This window comes from Psittacula echo (assembly GCF_963264785.1).
Source record: "Psittacula echo genome assembly, chromosome: 4".
In the NCBI taxonomy this organism is placed as follows: domain Eukaryota; kingdom Metazoa; phylum Chordata; class Aves; order Psittaciformes; family Psittacidae; genus Psittacula; species Psittacula echo.
The window spans coordinates 120173967-120197397 of NC_137738.1; the positions used below are offsets into that span (position 1 = coordinate 120173967).

At 44.7% G+C, this 23431-nt stretch overlaps 1 protein-coding gene across 2 annotated transcripts in view; it reads right to left on the minus strand.

Annotated features, from left to right (window-relative positions):
- CCDC85A (coiled-coil domain containing 85A) overlaps positions 1–23431 on the minus strand; it is a gene marked incomplete at both ends in the record, with an annotated part of 82933 nt that overhangs the window by 17382 nt on the left and 42120 nt on the right. For both annotated transcript variants that reach the window (XM_080616365.1, XM_080616364.1), the window contains one exon: positions 1129–1205. In XM_080616365.1, coding sequence (XP_080472491.1) covers positions 1129–1205 — 77 coding nt within the window. The remainder of the gene's footprint in view (positions 1–1128; positions 1206–23431) is intronic.

Genomic DNA, 23431 nt, shown 5'->3' on the forward strand with positions numbered 1-23431 from the left:
AGTGAAGATCCACCTTTGCCTTTCCTGTTGAAGGCTGTGAGCGTGTTGTTGGACATTTAACCACTCTGGCTGTCCTCCCTTTCCAGATCAAAAAATTAGGGTATAAAGTTGCTACATAAACTGCTCAGTGTCACCAAGAGCTACAGGGGCTCTTCCAACTGTCATATTATGGGTGAAGAAAAAACCCACCACACTTGACTTCAAATCTACCTGAAGGCAATTGTTAACTCAGGGCTGAGATCTTCTGGCTGATCTCAGTTTATACAAATGAATAAATCTCAGCCAGTGGATTTTAGTTCTTGCACATTTCACTGTTCTCTTGAATGTCACATTCAAATAACAGTGCTGAGCATCTTTCTTAAAAGCAATGTCTTCATTTAAACTAGTTTGATTTAAACAAAATGCAACTTCTTTTTTCTGCCAATGGGCATCTTCATTTGGAGACTTGATGGATTTTTCTAAGGATTACTTCATAAAATATAATAGAAAGGTGCTGGTTTGTATGTGTATATATAAAAAATTAACAAGTGTCTTTGAGCCATTCTTAATGAACTTCAAAACTTTCCATTCTTAAAAAACATATTTGAAAAGCCTTTAACTTCATATTCTCTTATTTATTCAATTTAATCACAGTTTTGCATTTATGTATCTAATATATTCCTCAAAATATTAAACTAATATAACCCAATTATTATTACTTAAAACATTTGCATTTTCAGAGCAAAATATTTTGGTCAATTATAAATAGCATTTGGTCTGTTAATAAGAAGAAGCTCTTGGAATAAAATCAGACTGTAAAGGGTCAGTTCTCTGTGATTTCCAACCCTTACATTAATTAATTATAAGAAGCAGCTTCCAGTGAACTTTTCTTAGCAAGGTACCAACACCTGCAAAGGAGAAAAACGAATGAAAGCATTGTCATAGCCTTAAAGAAATACCCCACTCAACCACGAGCAAGATGAACAAGCAGATGTGAGTGCCTTTGGTCATCCAAGTGATGAGCCCGAGCATTCAAATGCAGTAGTAACAATGTCAGATGAGAAGTGACACTGATTTATCTCACACACGAGGACCCGAGCGCTGCTGTCTAGCTGCTGGCTACTGTTCCCATCAAGAGAAGTCACCCACCTGGGGCAGCATGCGATTTTCCTCCTCCAGCTGTCTTACTCTTGCCTCCAGCTGCCTAACATAGGACAAGGTTGATTCTAAAAAATCAAACAGAAAAAAAGAACTCGTATTATCCACAGAGATCTGCTCGTGTTTGCTCACGTCAGAGCCTGCCCCACATTCTGACTTGGACTCACAGTAGATGGCCTCTCTCAAACGTCCACGAAACAGTCAGCTCTGCTCCTCTCAAGGGCACTGCAAGTAACGCTGGTGCTAGAATTAACCTAGTTCTTTGTTGCTTGGGATTCTAAACTGCTGCACTTTGAGCTGGTCCCTACTCAGACACAAGGTATTTCACAGAAAGGCAACCACAGACTTGAGTTCTTCAAACCCATCCCTTGAGCCCTATGAGCTTGTGCTGTATTTTGGAAATACCTCACAAGAATAATGCATTATCCCACTGAAAAGCCCAGAAAGAGAAGATAGACTTCTGAAGGAAGATGCAGTGGAAGAAGTCCCTCCACAGAGTCCCACGTAGGTCTGATGGTGCACATGCAGTTTCCCCCTGCACGTCATGCTCTCACCTGCAGGGAACACAGCAGCTCACCAGCACGGAGGCTGAAGCCTCATCCTCTGCTAGGAACACGCTGTCATGCTCAAGCCTGTGCTACAAACCAGATGTGTGTCTCCAGGGCCCTGAGAGGGTTTTAATCCTGGTTGATAGCACAACAGCCCAGGGCACAGCATTGCTCACTGTGTGTACTCATCCCATGCACACCAGCGCAGTGCCATACCAGGACATGCCCTCACAGCCACTGCTATGCTATACAGGCTTGGTGGAGGAGCAGAATCCTGCCTGCTCTATCCACAAGCAACCTCACTGACCTTCGTAAGGTAATTCAGAATCACGGAGTCATAGAAAGGTTTGGGTTGGAAGGGATCTTAAAGTTCCAACCCCCTGCCACAGGCAGGGACACTTTCCACTAGAGCAGCTTGCTCCAAGCCCCTGTGTCCAACCTGGCCTTGAACACTGCCAGGGATAGGGCAGCCACAGCTTCTCTGGGCACCCTGTGCCAGCGCCTCAGTACCCTCACAGAGAAGAACTTCTTCCTTGTATCTAACATAAATCTCCTGTTTAAGTTCGAACCCAATAATAAATGATATTAATAAAAAATAAATGCCATAAAAGTGCATTTTTCCCATCCTCTCTTCTTCCACGGAGTAATATCAATGAGGAAAAAAAAATGAGTCACTTCCAGTCTGCTCTGTTCCCAAGAACTTCATGCAAGAAAGAGTAGATCCATGATCCATCCTTAAATGCATCCAGAGTTTTATCATCCCACATTTATTGGGTCACGAAGAATTTCTGCTATTAAAGCCCTATGTCTAGGAGAAACACGTGCCTGAGAAAGTAGCACTTGACTGTAAGAGAAAAGATACCTTCTCAGTGCAGAAACACGGTTGTGACTCTTGGACCTCCTTGTACATAGATGGAAATCCACCATGTACTTACTCCTGACTTAATGATCCACTCACCTTTCTCTGCAATGTCAACTCCAGTAACTTATCTGTACTCTTACTATCATGTAACTAGTAGAATTATCTCTCTGATAGTTAATGGTACAGAATCCATGGGTATTGGGGCAGTACTATCAGTTGACACAACCCTGCAAAGCTGCATTGACCACAGAGCTCTTCACTGTTTTAAACCTGCAGATGAATTTGTGCACCAGTTTCCTCTGGCACCTCATCACCTTGCCAGCCCACCCATAAAATATAGGTGTCACTGCTCCTATGAGGCTGCAATAGGCTAAACTATGCCTGCACAGTGTGTGGGAATTTATACAACATGAGGACAACACACAGTAATTTGTCCAAAATGATTAATACACAGTGAGGCACTGGGTTAAAAATAGAATTGTACAATGAAAGAGGTAATGTGAGGTTCTGCATGCTCTGCTGCATAAGGATTTCCATAGCCAGTGATGAGTGCACCTCTGGAGAGCCACTAGCCAAGCTCAGCTGAGCACTTAGGAGATGAACAGCTTATTCAATTAAGTGCATACAACAGGGTCCCTCCCACCACATCAGCTCCTTCCCAGCAGCAGCAGCTCCCTCACCATTATGACCATTAGCACAGGCTATAGCTCCCAGCACATCTCATCTCTTCTCCTTGCTGTTTTCTACATAAGATGCTTCCTGTCCCTTTTCAAGGGGACTGAAGTAGGGGCTTTCTTTGGCATGTGCCATCTTTGAATTCATTGGTTACAAGCCCATTCTTATGTTCGCTTGGGTTTGGACTTGATTCTCAAGTCCAACTTCCCAGCTGTGCCCACCAGCCTGCTTTATGCAAGCTCCCTTCTGGATTCTCTTCAACTCTGGGTCTTTTGTAATTGTCTGGTTTACTGTTTAATAGCTGCTCATAGGATGTGCACCTCCTGGCAAAGTCTGCCTCTCAGTTTTACTTCTTCACTTATATGCTGGGAGTCCAGAGCCAAGATCTGCTTCAAATCACACAACTCTGCTCCAGTGCCAGGTCATACCTGCTGAGGATTTGGTCTGAAATCTCTGTGCCTGTTAACTCTTCAAAAGTGTGAAACAGCAATTTAAATCCCCTTTTGTAATCTGATTAAAACAGAAAATTAGGTCATCTACCACAGTTTTGATCTAGCAAATCCTTATGTGAGTCTTCTTGACACGTAGACTAGATGCATATATATTTCAGTATCTGTGAATATATTTATGCTGTGATGCTATGAGCTTAAAGGAAAAAATGAGCAGAAAAGCCAGTCAAGGACATAAGAGACAGAGGAATTGAAAAGACATGAAGTGAAACACTGTCACCAAACTTCAAACAAAGTTGCATCTTGAAAGTATTTGTGAGAAGGCCTGTATGATCCATCTATTCACAATCAGCCTGGAGACCAGGAATGAGCTCTAAACAAAGAGCAAAGCTTAAAACGCCATCAGCAAACAGTTACCTGCTACTACTCCCCTTGTCACTTCAGGCAAATTGCCACCAGACAATTAAGCACTTTAAAACTGAAGCAGAATGAACTGATGATAATAAACGCTTCAGCTTCAATATCTGAGCTGCAAACAGATGTATCCCAAAGGGGAAGCAGTACAGAAGCTTAGCATCACTTCCTATCATTACTGTTATCTGATAATCAGGCATTTAGTGAGATGGTACAATGTGTCAGACAACCACTGCTCTGAAACACAACCTGTGCAAACAAGCTGATCCCAAGCTGATGTCATTAGTCATGAAACCTTTCTGTGGTTTATCCTTCCTCAAACACATCTCTCAGATTGCTCAGAGCTGTAGGGACACAGAAAACCCCTCCCTTATTTGCAGGACCTTAAACTTCAGTTGTAGATTGCTTGCAGATAAACTTCCAAACACAAATGCACCGAGAACACAACTGAGGGGAAACAGCATTTGTATTAACACCATAAAGGCTCAGCTACTGTGTTCAGGGTAATAGCTCAGAAACTGTTAACTATGTGCAGATCAAACACAACCTCAAATAAAAGCACTCAAACAATTAATTTGGGCCCAAAACTAAGCTAAATCTGACCGCAGGGACATGATGTGGCAGTAGCCACACATCATCACCCTGTGGGCTTCTTGGTTACATTATTTCTGCTTCATCTCATTTTCCTTCACCAGGCACTTCTATGGGAGTGACAATTTTGAACAATTCCCATTCTCAGGAATGGGTTCCTACCAAATGAGCTCCCCTACTTGAGCCTCCCGTGCTCATAGCATCATTGAAAATAGGATCACTGTGTGGTGCTTTATTCCACAGCTGAAACTAAAACTCTTTTCCAAATCATTAGAGAGACAGCAGTGCATTGCTTTTAGGGAAACGAAGTGACAGCACACGCTTTCTCCACATCCGTCACTCTTAACATGTTATTAGAGAACATCAATATTTATAGCTGATCCCTTTCTCTTTTGACATCCACACTTGAAGCCAGTAGATATTTTGGGGTCATGTCAAACTTTATCAGACTCTTACGCTGCTCCAAAGGCATATTTGTGCCTTGGCTTTATCCATTTTTGTGTGACTGTGCCGGCTATCAAGTAACTCATAATGTTCTTTAAGCCAGATTACCCTCTGCTATTTTAGAATGGTTGAAGATGTCACATTACATTCTGATAGTTTCCTTTTTTTCTGGGTTTGCAGAGACTGGAGGGGTACAACTTGCAGGCAACTGTGGCACTGCACTGGAGAACTTCTTAAAGACTGAGGTCCTCTACTACCATTTTTTTGCAAAGCAAATAGATCAGAACCCCACAGAAAGCAAAAACTCAAAGGTTCAACCTACACTTCTACTGTTCGAATGAGCTTGAGTAACAAGCCGGTGGAAAGGGTTTTATCTAATGACTAGAGGAGTACTTGAGGTAAAGAAAGAGTAGGAGATGCAACACCTCTAGGACTGATACAAACTCAGAAAGTAATGCACAAGGGCACGCAGTAACTAAAATCCCAGCTTTTTGTATTTTTAAAGAACACTGATTACAATTATAATATTTGTCTGCAAAAACTGAGCACAGGGATCCCACAGACCTTCCTTTGACTGACTTTAAAGGACAAACCCATCAATGCAAAAGATGCTACTCACTTCATGGAAGTTAAAAAAGACTTACAGAACCTTTTAACTTTGGAGACACTTGATAATACAGGGGATAAGCAAAGCACAGAAAGAAGTACAACAAAATCCTCCAAGCTGAAAATACTTAGAAGGAGAAACAAGTAATACTGTTTGTCTTGATCTCTAGCTGGTAACTTACGGCCAGCATGAAAAGAAGATGCTATGATGGACAAAAGGCTGCTCTGAAGCAGCAGCAGCTGGTCCTCATGTCCTCATGGCCAGAAAATGGAGAAACATGGTTTATGACAATGCAAACATCACTCCAGTTCTGTTAACATCAACATTTTCTGCTTCCACTAGCTCAGCTCTTTAGGTTCCTAAAGGAGGTCACCAGAACCTGGAGAGCTGTCACTTCCCAATGCAATATTTTAACCACATATGGTATAAATGAGGGAAACTGCCAACAATTTATTTCAGCAAAGACTTTAGCATGTTACGTTCAGTGATACTGTGATGTACGGCAGTGAAGGTTCAGTGAAGGTATTTTCACTTCAGTGGGGAAAGTCATTTGTTACGCTGCTCCTCCTGCACTGTGTTGGCAGGGATATAATATTTGCACATCAAATCACATTTGGTCATTCAAATCCACACCCAGCATCCTGCAATGAAAACTAAATCATCTTTCAAGGAATGGGGGATGAAAACCAAGGCTGTGCAAGGGATACTTTAAACCCTCCTGCAATTAACTGACAGCTCCATATGTTTATTGAAGGGTTTCTATGCTAACTGGGGAGCATATTCAATGACACGCAAAGTATCTCCCTGTCCTATAATTCCTAAGTATCTGATTTAATTACTTCAGTATTAATATTCATGACTAAACCATGTTATTACTGCAATTCATCTCCTTTAAGCTGCCTTGCTTGAATATAAGTAAAAAAATCACACTGTTGACTTTACACGAAGGCAGATTCCCACCTCCTGCATCTCTGAACCGGTGGAGCTGCTCAGGGCTTACACTGGCATCATCCAGCTGCCCAGCAGCAGGATTCAATGACCTCTGAAGGTCATTTTTAGCCCTGTCTTCTGTGATCTTCTATTATGGTTGCACATCTTATGCAACACTGCTATTGAGTAAGTGCTGGAGAAGTTATTAAAGTGCAGCTGAATTCCCCTGTAACACAGCGACGCGAGGATTAGTGCTACTGTGTAGACAGACAGACATTTGCCTAAGGCCACATTTTAGGAGGCTCACCAGAATGTTTAGGAGCTATTTACCACTTAGGCACATGCTCTTGGGAAGTTCTGGGGCAGCAACCAGCCAAGCATTAGCATTAAGATAGGGTCTGCATTTCTCAGGGTTGCTGCTGTCTGACATTCTCTCACCCCAAGCTGAGATTTCTTGTGATTATGGATCCAGCACTTCTTGACTTCTCCCTGTAATTAAAAATAGAATTACCCAAGCTTAGCCAGTTCACTAAGTGCCTCAATACTGAATGCTAGCAAAGGGAAAAGCTTACGTATGCTAATTCAAACATCCAGAATGCAATGTTACCCCTGCCACTTAAGTTTTATTTCTCAGACAGCATGTGCCGTGTTTCCCTTTTTCAGTACACACTACACACAGACATGTGCCAATTATGGTATTTCTGTAACCAGGCATTTGCACACAGATTTCATTCAGAAATAGTGTCCTCTCAGTTGTAGCAGCTTTTAATCATAAATCATCTCTTTATTACAGGGAAAAATACTTGTAATGTCTTGAGGCAGCCCAAGCCATGCCATTAATGATCCAGCTCGGGGGGACCTTATCGCTCTCTACCCAAAGAAGGATGGAGCCAGGAGGGGATATGCTCTGCTCCCAAGGAGCAAGGGATGGGACAAGAGGAAATGGCCTCAAGCTGCACCAGGGCAGGTTTAGATGGAGCTGAGGAACAATTCCTGCCCCAAAGGGTGCTCAGGCATTGGAACAGGCTGCCCAGGGCAGGGCTGCAGTCACCGTCCCTGCAAAGGTTCACACTCTGTGCAGATGGGGCCCTCAGTGCCATGGGTTAGGTTAGTGGTGTCCTCGGCAGTGCTGGTGGAACGGTTGGACTGGATGAGCTTAAAGGGCTTTTCCAATTTGGTTGATTCTGTGATTCTATGTTAGTGATTTAGGTTGGCATTGGTTGGAGGTATTGTTGCATGTTCAGTTTTAGGGTACAACAAGATTTCCAGCTGAATTCACCTACATAAAAAAAGCTTAAAAAATAAGTTAAAAAAACTCTCATAGAGAAAAAGGATCTGACTTCAGGAGCGCTGAGAAATGACATCAGATGTCAGACAAGGTCAGCTTTTGCTTCCTGCTTCTCTGAAGCTATCAGTAACACTTTTGCTAACAGCTAGGTAACAGTGTCACATTAATGGTCTGCTGTAACACTAACCTTGGTTTGTTGGGGGTTTTTTGGTGCTACAGGTGACAAAGGCAAAGCTTTTCTTTCTGGCCTGCTTGATATCCTGTTAGCTCCACTTCAGCCTGTGCTAAATGCATTGGCCACGTTATTGATGAAAACTGAGAAAATCAAACCCATTACACTATTGCTTAAAGCTTGCCCACTGGTTGCTAGCTTGTTTTGGTATTGATTTTGTGTGTTTTATTATTGGCAAAACCCTTATCAGCTCCACTTACTTAACTGCCTGGGTTTGTCCCTGTGCCACTGCTCTCTCATTTGCTCATTAGGAGCGTCCCCCCCCTTAGACTGGAAGTGCAGCAGCAGGAGAGGAGGGGGGTTCAGTGGGCTCCTGTGGGAAATCAAATGGAAGACTGGGAAAGACAAGCTTGAGTATAGCTTTGCTTAGGGAAGTAAGGTACATGAGGGCACTGGCTTGGAGAGACAAGTAAGGGAGGGGTTTATTACTGGTACCTAGAAAGCAAGCTACAAAATCTCCTGATCATGTTGATTTGCATCTTCTAAGTGGTCCCTTGCTGAAGAGGACCTGGGTCTTCACCACTTCTCTTGGCCACTGTGAAGCCATGCATGCCTACATGGCCCCATGATCCACAGAGCCACCACAGATCCAGCGTCTCTCACTTCTCCTATGCCCATGTCAAACAACCATTTGTACAACAAAATGAAAAACAAAACAATGAATGCAAATTAAAGTTTCCCAGCAACAGCAGTATTAGTGCAGAGAGCAGAGGACCAGAGGGTCAAACTGACTGAGGTGCTGAATACATGCACTGAAGGTCTCTCATCATCCCTGCAACTCGCCACAGATGCTCAAGGCCATCTTTCTTGGCATGTACAATGGTGTTTCACAAGCTCCAACCATCAGATGTTGAAGAAACACAGTGTAGAAAAGTTAGTATTGGTACAGCAAGTTCTAGTTAATAATTATGTTGGCTCCTACTTGGAAGACTGCAATGTAGGCCAAAATTGAAAACTACATCTCCAGGAATTCTGAATCAGATCAAACCTGTGAATCACTCTCATGCTCATCCATTGCCTTGTTAGGAGGTAGTTATCCACCCTGTACAATCCCTTTTCATGGGTTATGATTTGTGTGACTCAGAACCAAATTCAAATGATGTTCCTGGGAGAGCAGAAGTAGACGCTTTCACATTGCCGAAGCCATTGAACAGCTCACTTCTTGCTACGACTACAAATTAGATGCCAAAACTCACAACAAAGATTGATAGCCATGTGGTACGTGGAGGAACAGCCAAGCCACATTCCTCTTCTTTGTTAAGGCATCTCCTTGTGTGACTGAAACCAACAGTTCACATTCTGGGTTTATGTGGGGCAAGTTCGGACGGAGAGGCAAAGGCTGGGAAGGACCCTGTAGCTGCATACACCATTAAAGTGGACACCATGGACTACAGGTGCAGTGGCAGCAAAGTGCATCCTGCTGTCTATAGGCTGCAGACCATGGTACACAGAGAGCTGTGTCAGGGAGTTCTTTCCTCACCTTTTACTTCTCTCCTTGCTCAGAGAGGCCTCCAGTGAGGTAGCCTCACTGAGGAGAACCTGTACAACATCCACTCATGGCTTCAGGATATCTGGGCAGCAGGCAGAGCCACGATTGCAAGAGTAGCAGTAAGGTCACTGTCTTAGGCTCTGTTTTAGCTCCTTGGCTCCCTTCTGATCCTCCTGCTGCTCCGTTTCCTGCAATAGATGCATCCTGCAGTGAACTGTGGTGTGAAGACAGTGGCACGATGCCTGCTGGGGAGCCTGCATGGAGGCAGCATCTCCTTTGTGCAGAGCAATGCAGCAACACCCCGTCCTCAGGGGAAAAGTACCACCTAATAATAACCCAGGATGATAGCAGGATTTAATCCAGCTATTATCCATGAGACTGCTGTCTCAGAGGCACAGGAAAAGATGCTGATAGGTCAGGAGTCTTTTATGTTCACTCTTAAACTGAGACCATCTTTACTAGCTGTGCTAAAAGCTCTGCCAATATACAATTTTGTATGGGAATAATGAGTCCTACTTTCTAAGAAGCTGAATTTCAGAGCTGTCTATCAGTCTCCCTGCATGTGCTTGTCACTGCCTCACGCCCAAGGCATGCAAGGTACCCTGCAGCTACACACAGCCCTGCCACCGGGAGAGACAGACTTCATTGCCAAGTGGGAAGAGAGGGCAAAGGGGACATCCACACCTCTAGAAACAAAGGCATCAAAAATGTCCAGCCTTTCCGCACGGCTGCAGGCATCCCCTGGCCTGGGGCAGGCTGTCCGCATAGCAGAGATATCCCTCCAAGCAGCCTCTCCCTGCAGCCATGAGCACTTGGCAGCAGTGTGGCATCTCCTCCCAGGGGCAGAGCAACAGCAGGAGGCCCCAACCGCAGCAGGTCACCACTGACACTCCATCTACCAGAAAAGAAGAGGGGGAATGTCCTCCCCAAATCCTGTCTTATTAAAGATGGATACTTACTGGGAAACACAGCAGGAAAAACCACAAAACCAGCAGGTCTCCAAGGGAAAGAGAAGCTAGATTTAGACTATTATCCATCTCTATGGATGAGCAATGAGGAACGCTCCCATGATCAGGCAAGAGCAGAAGCTGAGGAACTGCCAGAAGAAGACAAGCTAATGTGAGCAAACACAGCGAAGATTTAAAATTATCAGCACGAAAGGGGGCTTTGGATTAATTTCCCTACACAGAGTGATTAAGATGTAGGACAGGCTATTAAATGTAGTAAAAGATGTTGCAAGATTAAATATGTCCTCGAGACTGAAACCACCCTCTTGCTTCCCACAGCCCATTAAAGAGCCATCATATAATAGTGCTTTCCTGTCCCTACTGAGCCTGGTCACATTTGGAGCTGGGAACATGACCATTCTGTAAAATTACTCCACTGGCAATCTCAGCACAGAACCTAATTCTGAGGAAAAATTAACTACCCATTTCATGCTGGCAGCTACATGATAGCGGAGGAGAAGGCTCCATCTCTTCTGTAAGACTTTTTTGGCTGAATGTGGAAGAGAGTAGTAAAAAGAAGTATTTAAATGACATGGCTTTTAAGCCAACAATCTGTCAGTGCAAGTATGTCTCTATCTATAGGTACTCACATCTTCAATAGTCTGTCTGCCAGGCAACGTAGCACAAGCGCCTGGGCTCCTCTTCAGTGGAGCATCCATGTCTCCAGACAAAATCCCTGGGAGAGGAAAGCTCTCAGAGGGATCTCAAAGATCAGGAATCAGACTAAATGCCCAGCTCTGGCTGAATCAGCACCTTGCTAAACTACTTCAGCACTTTGGAAAAGTCTGCAGATGTCTCCTGCATGCTCTTGATACCTCAAACAAGCCTGATCTTGGGAGCATAGGGATGCCTGTGCCAGAACAGACCAAGCACACACCTAACACAAGATCTTGCCATTTCCTTCATTTCTGGAGATCTGACCCAGTTTCTTTGCGGCCCTGGTACAATGCTGAGATTGTGCAATTATTCCAGTGAGGCTGTCAGCAGCAACCCCTGCTTCAGAGCCACAGCCAGGGCAGGGCCTGCTAGGCAGAGGGGACTCAGGTGCTGCATATCAAACCCTGCCACACTGCATTTTTAAGGCACCCAAACTCTCCCAGGTTTAGGCACCTTTTACATATTTCCCCATTCATGTTGTCAGACATACATAGAATCCCAGCCTGGTTTGTGTTGGAAGGGACTTAAAGCTCATCCAGTCCCAACCCCCTGCCACAGGCAGGGACACCTTCCACTGGAGCAGCTTGCTCCAAGCCCCTGTGTCCAACCTGGCCTTGAACACTGCCAGGGATGGGGCAGCCACAGCTTCTCTGGGCACCCTGTGCCAGTGCCTCAGCACCCTCATAGGGTAGAATTACTGATAGCCTGCACTATACACATCTGCTTTAAAGCTGTCAACTTAACAACTGTATAACAATGTATGCACCTCCCAGAGCCAGAACATGGTGGCTGAGCCCCTTGTGCTCTCCTTCCCTTTCTGCTAGTCATGTATCTGCAGTGTCTTTGTAGAAAAACCAGCTGAGACTTCCTACATCAGCATGGTCAACAACCACCTGCCCATTTCCTGGTCAGCATAAAAGATTTCTTGAGTGATTCTGTATGGGTTGCATAGGTCCTGGGACAGCAGATGTGGACAGCTCCCTTAGGATGCGACTACCCCTGGAGGGGTAGCCCCTCCAATGTTGCAGCTTTTTGCCAGTGTTAGTGAAGCTAATCCAGGTGCTTTAGCATGATGAGATCATCCTCCTCATCAAAGAGGTTAATGAAGTGCTTTCACTTCACTGCACTTCCAAAACATTTAGGAGAAAGATTCAAATACATCTCCAAGCAGCTCTTAGTAAAGGATAGTCTTCTGCAGAATGGCTTTTGTATATCTTGTCCAGCTCTGGGGCAACAACACAAGAGGGACATGGAGCTGTTCGAGTGAGCCCAGAGGAGGCCATGGAGATGCTGCAAGGGCTGGAGCAGCTCTGCTCTGGAGCCAGGCTGAGAGAGCTGGGCTGGGGCAGCCTGGAGAAGAGAAGGCACCTGAAGGGGAGACCTTAGAGCAGCTCCAGTGCCTAAAGGGGCTGCAGGAAACCTGGAGAGGGGCTTGGGACAAGGGCCTGTAGGGACAGGCCAAGGGGAATGGCTTGAACCTGCCAGAACAGGGGAGACTGAGATGAGCTCTTAGGCAGAAGCTCTTCCCTGTGAGGGTGCTGAGGCGCTGGCACAGGGTGCCCAGAGAAGCTGGGGCTGCCCCATCCCTGGCAGTGTTCAAGGCCAGGTTGGACACAGGGGCTTGGAGCAAGCTGCTCTAGTGGAAGCTGTCCCTGCCTGTGGCAGGGGTTGGAGCTGGATGAGCTTTAAGGTCCAATCCAACCCAAACCAATTTACCTTTGTTGCCAGCAGGGCCATCAGCCACCCAGCAAGGTGAATCTGTGCATCTCACTCTGAGCTGTCTCTTAAAACACATGAAATGATGCCACTGCTGTTGGCTGCCCCGGCACCTTCTCTTATGTTTCAAATACCATTTAATTCAACAGGGATTAAATCAGTCCAATATTGGAAGTACCCTAGAACCTGAAAATGGTAAATAAGCAGTTGCAACAGTAGTGCAAGTTTTTAAACCATCTGCAGGGGTATGGTACTTTGTGTGGTTGCACAAGGGGCTATGACATCTAGACAGAGCTTAGAATGACTCATGAGCCGTCAAACTTGAGAGCTCTCACAGCTGCTTATCTGCAGCATTGGAACAAAACAAGTGTTTTAAACAAGGTCTCCTCTGTTTATTTCCTGGTTACTTCACTAATGGCAAAGCCATTTACGTATTTCCTCTCCCTAAACATACAAATAATGGAGAAAGGGGTTTGTGTAGGTTTACAAGGACTAAAAATGTGTGCCTTCAGAAAGACAGAGGGAGATTTTTGGTCCTTAGCTGAGCATTTCCTGAGGAGGCTGTGCAGTACAGTCACAGCTATCCTGTCTATCTGATTAATACTAATAATGAAATAGAAATACAGCAATGTTGTGCAATATAATAAATTCTAGAAGAATAAAAAAGACCAACGTCTTCCTCTGCCAGTGGCTGCAAACTAGGACTGTATCTCCTGACACTGGCTAGAATGAAGACAAAAAGACACAATTATTCCCAGAGTTCTGGGCAATAAAAGGCAGATGTGACTCTAACTACAAACTGAAGGAAAGCTCCGAGTAAAGCAGTTACAAATCAGATTATATTACACACATATGACCACTGCAAGTCCTGTTAAAAAGACAACAGAACCACACAACCTACTATTTCATTACACAGGATGAGCTCAGATACTACAGTGCTGAGGGCAAGGAAAGTAGAATAAGGCCATAAATGAGCTGTCAGAGTAGCTGTTGTACCAAAATGCAGGCAGCATCCTGAAATTTCTGGAGAAAATTGAGAAATACAGAGAGCCTCAGAGGTTTAAGGCTAGAGGAATGCCATTAAAACAATGCAGTCTGGCTTCCTGCCCTGCGGAGACAAAGGAATTCTGATAATAATTCCAGGAATGCCTGGTTTCCTTTTCACTGCTGGAAGTGGACACGATCTAAAGAAGTCTGTGGGGTTTTTAACTCTAGAGAAAACTTTGGCAAAAACAACTGGACCAAAATGAAGTTTATGAACAACGTTTTTCATGTGATTTAGGAGATAAACAGAAGATCTGTAGTAATAAATTATTGCAAAGGGTTCCAGTCTCCATTTCTATGTTTTTTCTGAAGCCTGACAAGCAGTTCCAATGCCTCTTTGTTACTTCCTGCCAGTCATCAGGACAATGCTGCTCTGATGTTCATGTATGGAAAGAGCAGGATAAAGTCTGTATCACTCACCCTCCATCCCTTTGTTCACAACACGTTGCACACAAGAAGGAAACCCATCTGCCCCAGCTGGGAAACCTCCCACCAGAGGACACCCCATGATGCTTCCTCCATCCACCTTCTTCTTCAGGGGTATTTGAATAGGAATTGCAGCACCACAATCTGCCATTCTACAGTTAAATGTTAACGAAGTCCTTATATACGGTGATCTTACACAGATTATGACCCCCAGCAAGCCATTGGTATTCCTTAGATGAGAACAACTCCACAGGCTTTACCAGAGCACTAACTAGACCGTTCTTCACAAACTCAACAGACACTTTCAACCTTAATAAAGACTAACAGAAAAATCTCAAAGCATAGGCTTGGAAAGTAAAAGGAATCTCCTTTCCTCCCATTCTTCTAATAGCAGCAATTACAGCACACTGACTCCAGCAACAGTTGACACACAACACAACTTCTTCCTGGAAACATGCCAGGAGCTCAGGGAAATTATAAGCTTGTCTTTCCTGTAGCATAAACACGTTTCAATGAGCCTCTGCAGCAAGAACAGCAGCAGAATTATCAGGCAGAGCAGTCTCTACACGTTACCTGCCCCTGTGCCGAGAGCCATCAGTGCCGCTGGGCCAGGGATATGGCATGTTCTCAGACATCTGAGATAACCTCTTCCTGAGCACTCAGGATCCAGTGCTGGCAGGAACTGAACTCTTCAGCTGAGTGGAAAGTTCCATCATTTCTCATCAGACAAGCAGAATTTGGGAGACAAAGTGCTTGAGATCAAATGGAACAGTAACAGGAAGTGCCTGCTTTGTTTCCCAGGGATTGGATTTGGGCTTTTTGGAGGGTGGAGAGGTTGTGCTACTGTTGTTCCACTGTTACAAACAGGCAGAAGGCAAAAAAAGCATTTAACACATCTCTAAACAACTTTGTAGGCTGAGAAGTGGTACTGAGCTGATATTTTTCCTACCTCAGTCTCCTCCAAGCAGGTCTGTGGACGAAGTCGTTCCCCTCCAATGTCTCACAATATTCCCAGGTTTCCTTTTCACTCTCTGTTAAAGGAATGCTTGCAGGGGCAGCTGCGTTTTGCTAAGTTATTTGTTACATCATTAGACATTCAGATTGAGCATTAGGCAGAAGCTCTTCCCTGTGAGGGTGCTGAGGCGCTGGCACAGGGTGCCCAGAGAAGCTGTGGCTGCCCCATCCCTGGCAGTGTTCAAGGCCAGGTTGGACACAGGGGCTTGGAGCAAGCTGCTCTAGTGGAAGGTGAAGGTGTCCCTGCTCATGGCAGGGGACTGGAACTGGATGAGCTTTAAGGTCCCTTCCAACACAAACCAGGCTGGGATTCTAAGATTCTTTGACCAGAGGCCTGGCTTCATGGACAGCAGGAAGTAACAACTTATACTGTACAGGACAGCAAAAGAAGTGCTATGGTGGCACAGAATACATGTGGTGCCTAGAGGAGGTTATTAACTGTCCATGGGATTTTTCTGGTTTGAAGCGCTCCTTTACGAAATGATAAGGGGATGCTACGAAGGATTAACTTTACTGAACAGAGCACCAAGCTGGCATTTGATACTGGAGACAGGTAGAAGGATTTGGTTTCTGTATTCCCCTCAAAGGAAATTATTACCTGCTCTTACCACATGCTGAATGCACTCCTGATATCACTGTTTTGGTTTGGTTTTCTATAAACTAACTTGAATTACTCTAAGAGGCAAACCCTGGACCTCTCAGTAAGACCCATACTCCCAGGACCCCTCCAAGGGCTGCTTCCCATCATCAGAGAGAAAGGAAAAGCCCAAGATTCAATAACAGTGTTAGGGCAGGCTTACCCAAGTGTACAACTTCGTCTGTAAGTAAAACAGAATTAGAGCTGCCTGGCCAACATTTTAATGAAACATTTATCATTGTCACCCAAACATGAAGAGTGTTATCTAAAAACCATCTGAACATGACTGATGCTGTTGCAGTTGAGGACACCACTTTCAGCTGAACAGAGAAGAGGCCCAATGTGTAACACCACCATTTCCTCTAAGCCTGATCTGCCTCAGAGCTCCCATTGGTTTTGACCTCACACCAGAACTTCAGCCATGGACAGCAAATACAGTGATGATCTTGTGGCCAGGGCGCTGCTCCAGGGCAGTAAATGATCAAAGACCAGCCTTTTAGTTCACACTGGCCATTAAACGGACACCAGCTCTCCTTAAAGAAATACCAGTAAAGAGCCTCTTGTCAACTTCCACTTTTGCTTGTTGATAACCATCCTCACCACTTCGTATTTCAATGATAATGCTTAGACTTGCTTATATGTTTGTTTCATAATGCTTATACTCACATGTTTGTTAAGCACAAACATGCAAGTCATTGCTCTGCCTTAGAACAATACAGGATTAAAAGGTCAGGTCTTGAAAGGACTGGACCTTTTGGGCAGGAAAAGGTTACAGGACAGACTCACACTTGGGTCTGCAGCTTTCAGAGTGGAAAAGAGAAAGAGAGGGAAGCAGAGCAGGAGGAAGGAAACCTGACCTCAGTTTGAACTACCGAGTGAGACAGATCTCTCATTGTGGCAGGCAGAGGAATGCAGACCTGGTTGGAAAAGTAAAATCAGAGGAAGCAAGTAATCATCAGCAACCTTATTTTCAGAAAATCACCTTATCTTTACTGCCTCATTCTTACCATGAACACAATGCTTCTTACGTTATGGTAAAGAATTCTCTGTAAATGTAAAAAGAAGTGACTTCTTTCTTCTAGACAGTTTTCTTAGTCACCCATTGCCTCCAAAGCAAGTCTACAATCCCTTGAGACTCAAAGCATTTCCCACTGACCATGTGAAATGCTGGCAATAGCCAGTTTTGTTTCAGAAACTCTCTCTATGCAATGCCAATTCCTGCTTTTCCCCACTAGCTCTTGTCAAAGCCCACATCTCCACTGCTGGTCCCACCTAACCAGTTCCTTTCCTCAGCTGGCAACTAAGTACATTTCAGAACCGTAAAATAAATACATTAATGGTTGCTAGTTGTAAGCTTTTATGGCTGCACAGTTGTTAAGTACCACACTTAGTGCAACAATAGTTGCAGTGCTGCCAATAGTGACATTGTACTCTGTTATATTAAAAATACTTGTCTTATCACATAGATATTGAACAACTCACATCAACCATATCAAAAGCAGAAGTTGTCAACACTTCTTCCATAACTCACTTCTCAAGATAACACTTAGAAAGCTGAAAATGAAAGGACATACTCTGCAACTACATAACGTGTTTAGAGTAAGCACTAGCCAGACCTTAGCTCTGGCATTCTGATCAATATAGAACCTTCACCTGCAAAACATTTCCCCCCACTTCTATACAAATGCTCACACATGTCAGCGAAACTACCAGCAGAACTGGCTGTTCTAACTGAAACCAAACCCCGAAGCACACTCTGAATATTCTTGCTCAACACTATAGTAGTATAGTACCTACAAGGGAACATGCCCTAAGGCTTCCTGGAGCGACTGTGCCTCGAGCTGACATATGGATACATAGAAATGTCCATTTCTATGAATTCTAGAAAGATGCCTCAGTCCATAATGCCCAGACATTCAGATCCTGCCTCTCTCACAGGGATTTGGACTGAGCGCAGCCCCAAGGAGAAGGACTTGGGGGTGTTGGCTGAAGAAAAGCTGCCCATGACCCAGCTTCAGCGTGCGCTTGAGCCCAGAACCTCCCCGTGTGCTGGGCTGCACTCCCAGAGCATGAGCAGCAGCTCAGAGAGGGGATCCTGCCCCTCTGCTGCATGAAAGGGAGACCTTAGAGCAGCTCCAGAGCCTAAAGGGGCTACAGGAAACCTGGAGAGGGGCTTGGGACAAGAGCCTGTAGGGACAGGCCAAGGGGAACGGCTTTAACCTGCCAGAGGGGAGACTGAGCTGAGCTCTTAGGCAGAAGCTCTTCCCTGTGAGGGTGCTGAGGCGCTGGCCCAGGGTGCCCAGAGAAGCTGTGGCTGCCCCATCCCTGGCAGTGCTTAAGGCCAGGTTGGACACAGGGGCTTGGAGCAAGCTGCTCTAGTGGAAGGTGTCCCTGCCTGTGGCAGGGGTTGGAGCTGGAGGAGCTTTAAGGTCCCTTCCAACCCAAACCAGGCAGGGATACTATAAACATTCACTCAAGTCTGCTGATTCAAATAAATATCTTCACAGGAAAAATAATATTTGTTCTTTGGAGTCAGGATTGGAAAATATCACAGAAAACACAAATTGTGCAATCCGTGCTAATATTCTGGGGAAATGTCTTGGCAAGTTATTTGCTGCTTGGGGCTCAGATCTGAGGAAATGTCACAAGTCACAGAAGAGCTTTCCCACACTGTAAGAAAACCATTTCCCATAGTGTATATTGCAACTCTTCTCAAAGTAAGTTAATTTCCCTCTTGAAATAATGGATCAAAACCACCCAGCCTCCAGTTCATTTGGTGCACTGAAGAGACCACATGTCAAGCCAAAGTCACTTTGATCCTGTAAAAAAAGAGGCCGCTGAATCAGCAGTGTCATACACTAGATTAAATTTGCCACTAATCCAATCAGATACACCACTTTGTCCTACATGTTAAGCACACCCCCAACCTATTAAAGGCCACGTATTTCATTAAATAGTTCTGGTTCATAATTCACAGTTAATGTCTCAGTACAAATTCAAAGGGAGTGTAAAGTCTACTTCCTTTTGCTGATGCATATCTTTGTGAGCAGCCACTTTGCCACCCCTGGCAGGGTGCACTGCCACTAATCACTTCCCCTCTCATCGTGCTGTAAAATGGATCATTTCACTTTGGAGATGACTGATACTGGAGCAAGCACAAACTAAGACAACTCAGCCCAGTGCTGCTCCACCGGACACGGATGGTGCCAGGGCAGGAAGGAAGGAAGGAGCTACCCTGTGCTACAACACACAACACAGTGTGATGGACAAAGAGGGGTGACCTGCTTGAATTTCGGGTGTGCTCCTGGGCAGAGGTAGATGGATAAACCATAGAATCATGGAATAGTTTGGGTTGGAAGGGACCTTAAAGCTCATCCAGTCCCAACCCCCTGCCACAGGCAGGGACACTTTCCACTGGAGCAGCTTGCTCCAAACCCCTTCCAGCCTGGCCTTGAGCACTGCCAGGGATGGGGCAGCCACAGCTTCTCTGGGCTGCCTGTTTCTCTGCAGCTTGGCAGGGCAGCTCTCCCAGGACAATCTGCTTCCCTCCACCAGCAGCCTGGAATCAATATTATTGGATTGGTAGATACTTTCACCATGCTGAGAGTCATTTCCCAAACCACAAGCCTTTACCTGCTAATTGTCAAGTTTACATTTGCACCAGTAATTGGCTTTTACCTCCTGTTCTTGCTGCTACAGATTTAAGAGCCCTTAAACACTTCTTGCCAAGAACTGGGTCTAACAGAGCATGGCAAGTCACTTCACACTGTAATTAAGTATTCCTGGCCCTGTGAACCATGATAGAAAAGTTAATCAAGCATAAAAGAAATTAGGGATGTTGTTACTCAAAACACCTCTATTTTACAAGTCGTGTTTCTTAACTGGGAGATTATTCACGTCTGTCATTGGTTTGTTCCAGCTTCTCTGTGGAAAGGCTGCGCAAGAATGATGTTTATTTGAAATGTCACCTTTAGCAATCTTCAGACCAAGATTAAGCTCAATAAGCTCATAGAGCACATGAAACTGAAAATCTGCTGAATGAAAGATGAGTTTGCCTGAACTGCAGTTTTCATAATGTAATTGCACACAATCAAAGGTAAGATTGCTATCCCCAGCAGAACCCTCTCTAGTAAGGTAGCTGGGTCGTGGTAACAGGATGGGTTAATTGCTGTTTCCCCCCAGTAAAATCACTTCTATATAGTTTTTACTTATTACATTAGAGCAAATGATGTATGCACATTCTGCAATAGGATTTCTCTTTTCATGAAGCCAATCATCATTAGCAAACTCCCGAGTCCTTGCGCAGTCTTGACGCTGTGGTTACTCGAAGAAACTCTCACTGAGGATCACAACAAAGACTTCAGATTTTATCCCATTCTCATGCCACTGTCTGACAGTGACTGAGAATGAATAAATAAGTATTTTCCTTACACTGCAACTTCCTTCTCTATGGCCTCGAAATTTTGCTTCTCTCTTCTTGTCAAACACACCTCTTACGTTTGACATGTTTATCAGGGGCATAAATATGCACATCGTCAAATTTCACACTCAGAAGCATTACTTTGACCCCGAAACAGACATTGTATATTTTTGCAGCTGGAGAACCCATAGAATACAAATATACTTTGAAAAAGGCAGCAAGATCGAGGCCATATGAATGAAGATTTAGGATTAAGATATAAGGAAAACAGATTTTTAAATAAAAATAACCCCGAAATATCATTCAAATGAAGGTAGATCCTGTCACAAAGTCAGAGGGCAAGTTTCAAGAGTGAAAAAAGTCCATTTTCAAGAGTGCCGCTTAGGACCCTTTTCAAAGCATTATCATACACACAGAATGGAACTCTGGAATGCTTAGCTAGCTATATTTAACCTCTAAAAAATGTACCATTTAATATTAGTATGCTGCAGGTCTTGTATTTGCTCTGAGAATAGCTCTACTGTCAACTGCCATGAATTAATTCAGCTTTTTATGAAAGTATTGGAAGATGAAATATCTGACACTGAATAAAGAGATTTCATCAGAGCCTTCTGGAGATACGCACAAGATGTTCTTTTATACCAAGCCCAGTTCCCCACCCTGCAGCTCACCAAGCAGGACAGTGTGTACAAGAGTACTAACAGATACAGGACACCCCTCTGCGCACCAGTATTTCCATCCCTGGGCTCTCATAGCACTTTCCTTTCCAACCAATACAGATCTTCCACATAGCTGCAAATTTAGGACAGTCAAGCTTGAATATTAATGATTTTAATAAAACTAACATAACTTGAGCCAGGACTGATTTAAAGATCTCTTGCACATGCCTTTTCATTCCGATGGCCTGATTTTGCTACTGTTTTATCAGATTAATACTACCATGAGGCTGACAGAGCTGGGCTGGTTCAGCCTGGAGAAGAGAAGGCTCCTGAAGGGGAGACCTTAGAGCAGCTCCAGTGCCTAAAGGGGCTGCAGGAAACCTGGAGAGGGGCTTGGGACAAGGGCCTGTAGGGACAGGCCAAGGCGAATGGCTTGAACCTGCCAGAACAGGGGAGACTGAGCTGAGCTCTTAGGCAGAAGCTCTTCCCTGTGAGGGTGCTGAGGCGCTGGCCCAGGGTGCCCAGAGAAGCTGTGGCTGCCCCATCCCTGGCAGTGTTCAAGGCCAGGTTGGACACAGGGGCTTGGAGCAAGCTGCTCCAGTGGAAGGGGTCCCTGCCCGTGGCAGGGGTTGGAGCTGGATGAGTTTTAAGGTCCCTTCCAACACAAACCAGGCTGGGATCCTATGATAAGGGGCTGTATTTGGCCATGGTTTGTCACTTCTATCATCTGTCTGAAATTTTGTTTGTACTTTTGCCATTCTGTTTCTCTGTATCCCCCTTTGCAGCCAGCCATGGATTCAAGAGTTACTTCTCAGAGACTGAAATTCTGCCCAACATGGAAGCTTTAGCTTGAAAACCATGTCACTGAGCATGGGACACGTGCACTGTTAAAACAGCAATGTCCATGAGCTGTGGACAGGGGTGTTTTCAGTGACTGTCCTCACATGTCTCTGCTCCCACCATGCCTGCTTTGTTACAGAAGCAAGTAATAACCCTGTCAAATGAGAGTTACAAGACCTCCTGTTATATAGTGGGGAAGGAGTAAAAGGAGAATGAAGTCACAAAACGCCTCATTTACTGCAGGTCAAGGAACTGGTAATGTCTGCCCAGCTCCATCACATGTTCCTCTGTCCCACACACACCATGTAGGTGGGCTGAGCTGACCCAGAACAGACCCTCTCCTTTATATAAATGCTCCTTTCAAAAGGGGAATTGCCCATATTTCTTCCTGAGTTCTCTTCCCACCTCCAGAGAGGAAACGTTTAGTTACTCAGCTCATTTCAAAGACTATTCACTCACTGACTTATCTCCATGGGAAGAAAGTACTTATGACATTTTCTTTTAAAGGCTTCTAAAATATTTGTCAGTGTAATGAACACGATGATATATATGTCCATGACATATATAATAAATAATAAACCGGTTCAAACTATGTCCCAATTGGAAGCTGTATGGATGAGATTAGTAATGTGCAGGGATTGAGCGAAAAGCTGCTCCTAATTTGTTTACTTGCACTATTCAATGCAGGCAGGTGTGAAGAGAAGCAATTTTCCCTACAAATACAGGACAGGCTCCGTGTTCTCTCTCTGGCTTCTGTGTCGGAAACTCATAAACACTTCCCAGCTTCCCTTTTAGGGAAAAAAAAGGTTAAAGCTTCTTTAAATTACAGCATGATGAAATGATGGCAGCCTGTCCACACAGCTGGCCTCGAGGACATGCTGTCAGTTAAGGATTTGGTTGTAGCCACACTGAAGTTGTCAACAGTCTGAAAACACAATATCCTGCCCATAGCCATGGGGCCTCCAACTGACAGGAACACCACGAGCCACAGCTTTTCCCGAGGGGCTGGACCTGACACGTGTGCCCTTGAAGTGCCAAGTGATGTGTTTTAAGTGTGCTTACCACAGTGTGCCTCTACCACATACACATGCCTATGGTTTCAGGTCAGATTCAGCAGGATCTAGGTGGAACTCAGCCTACTGTATCCTAAACTACTTTTTTCTCTACATGCACTGACTTGGGCTCCTCAAACAGACAGAATGCCAAGAAGTGAATTCCACCAGCACAGCACAGTAACTGTTTTACATGGCAGCACTTTGTGTAGCCCTGCTGCAGCACATCCACTGCTCTCTCTGTGGTTCTTTCCGTTATCAGAATACTGCACTCAGCTCACTTGGAAGCATAA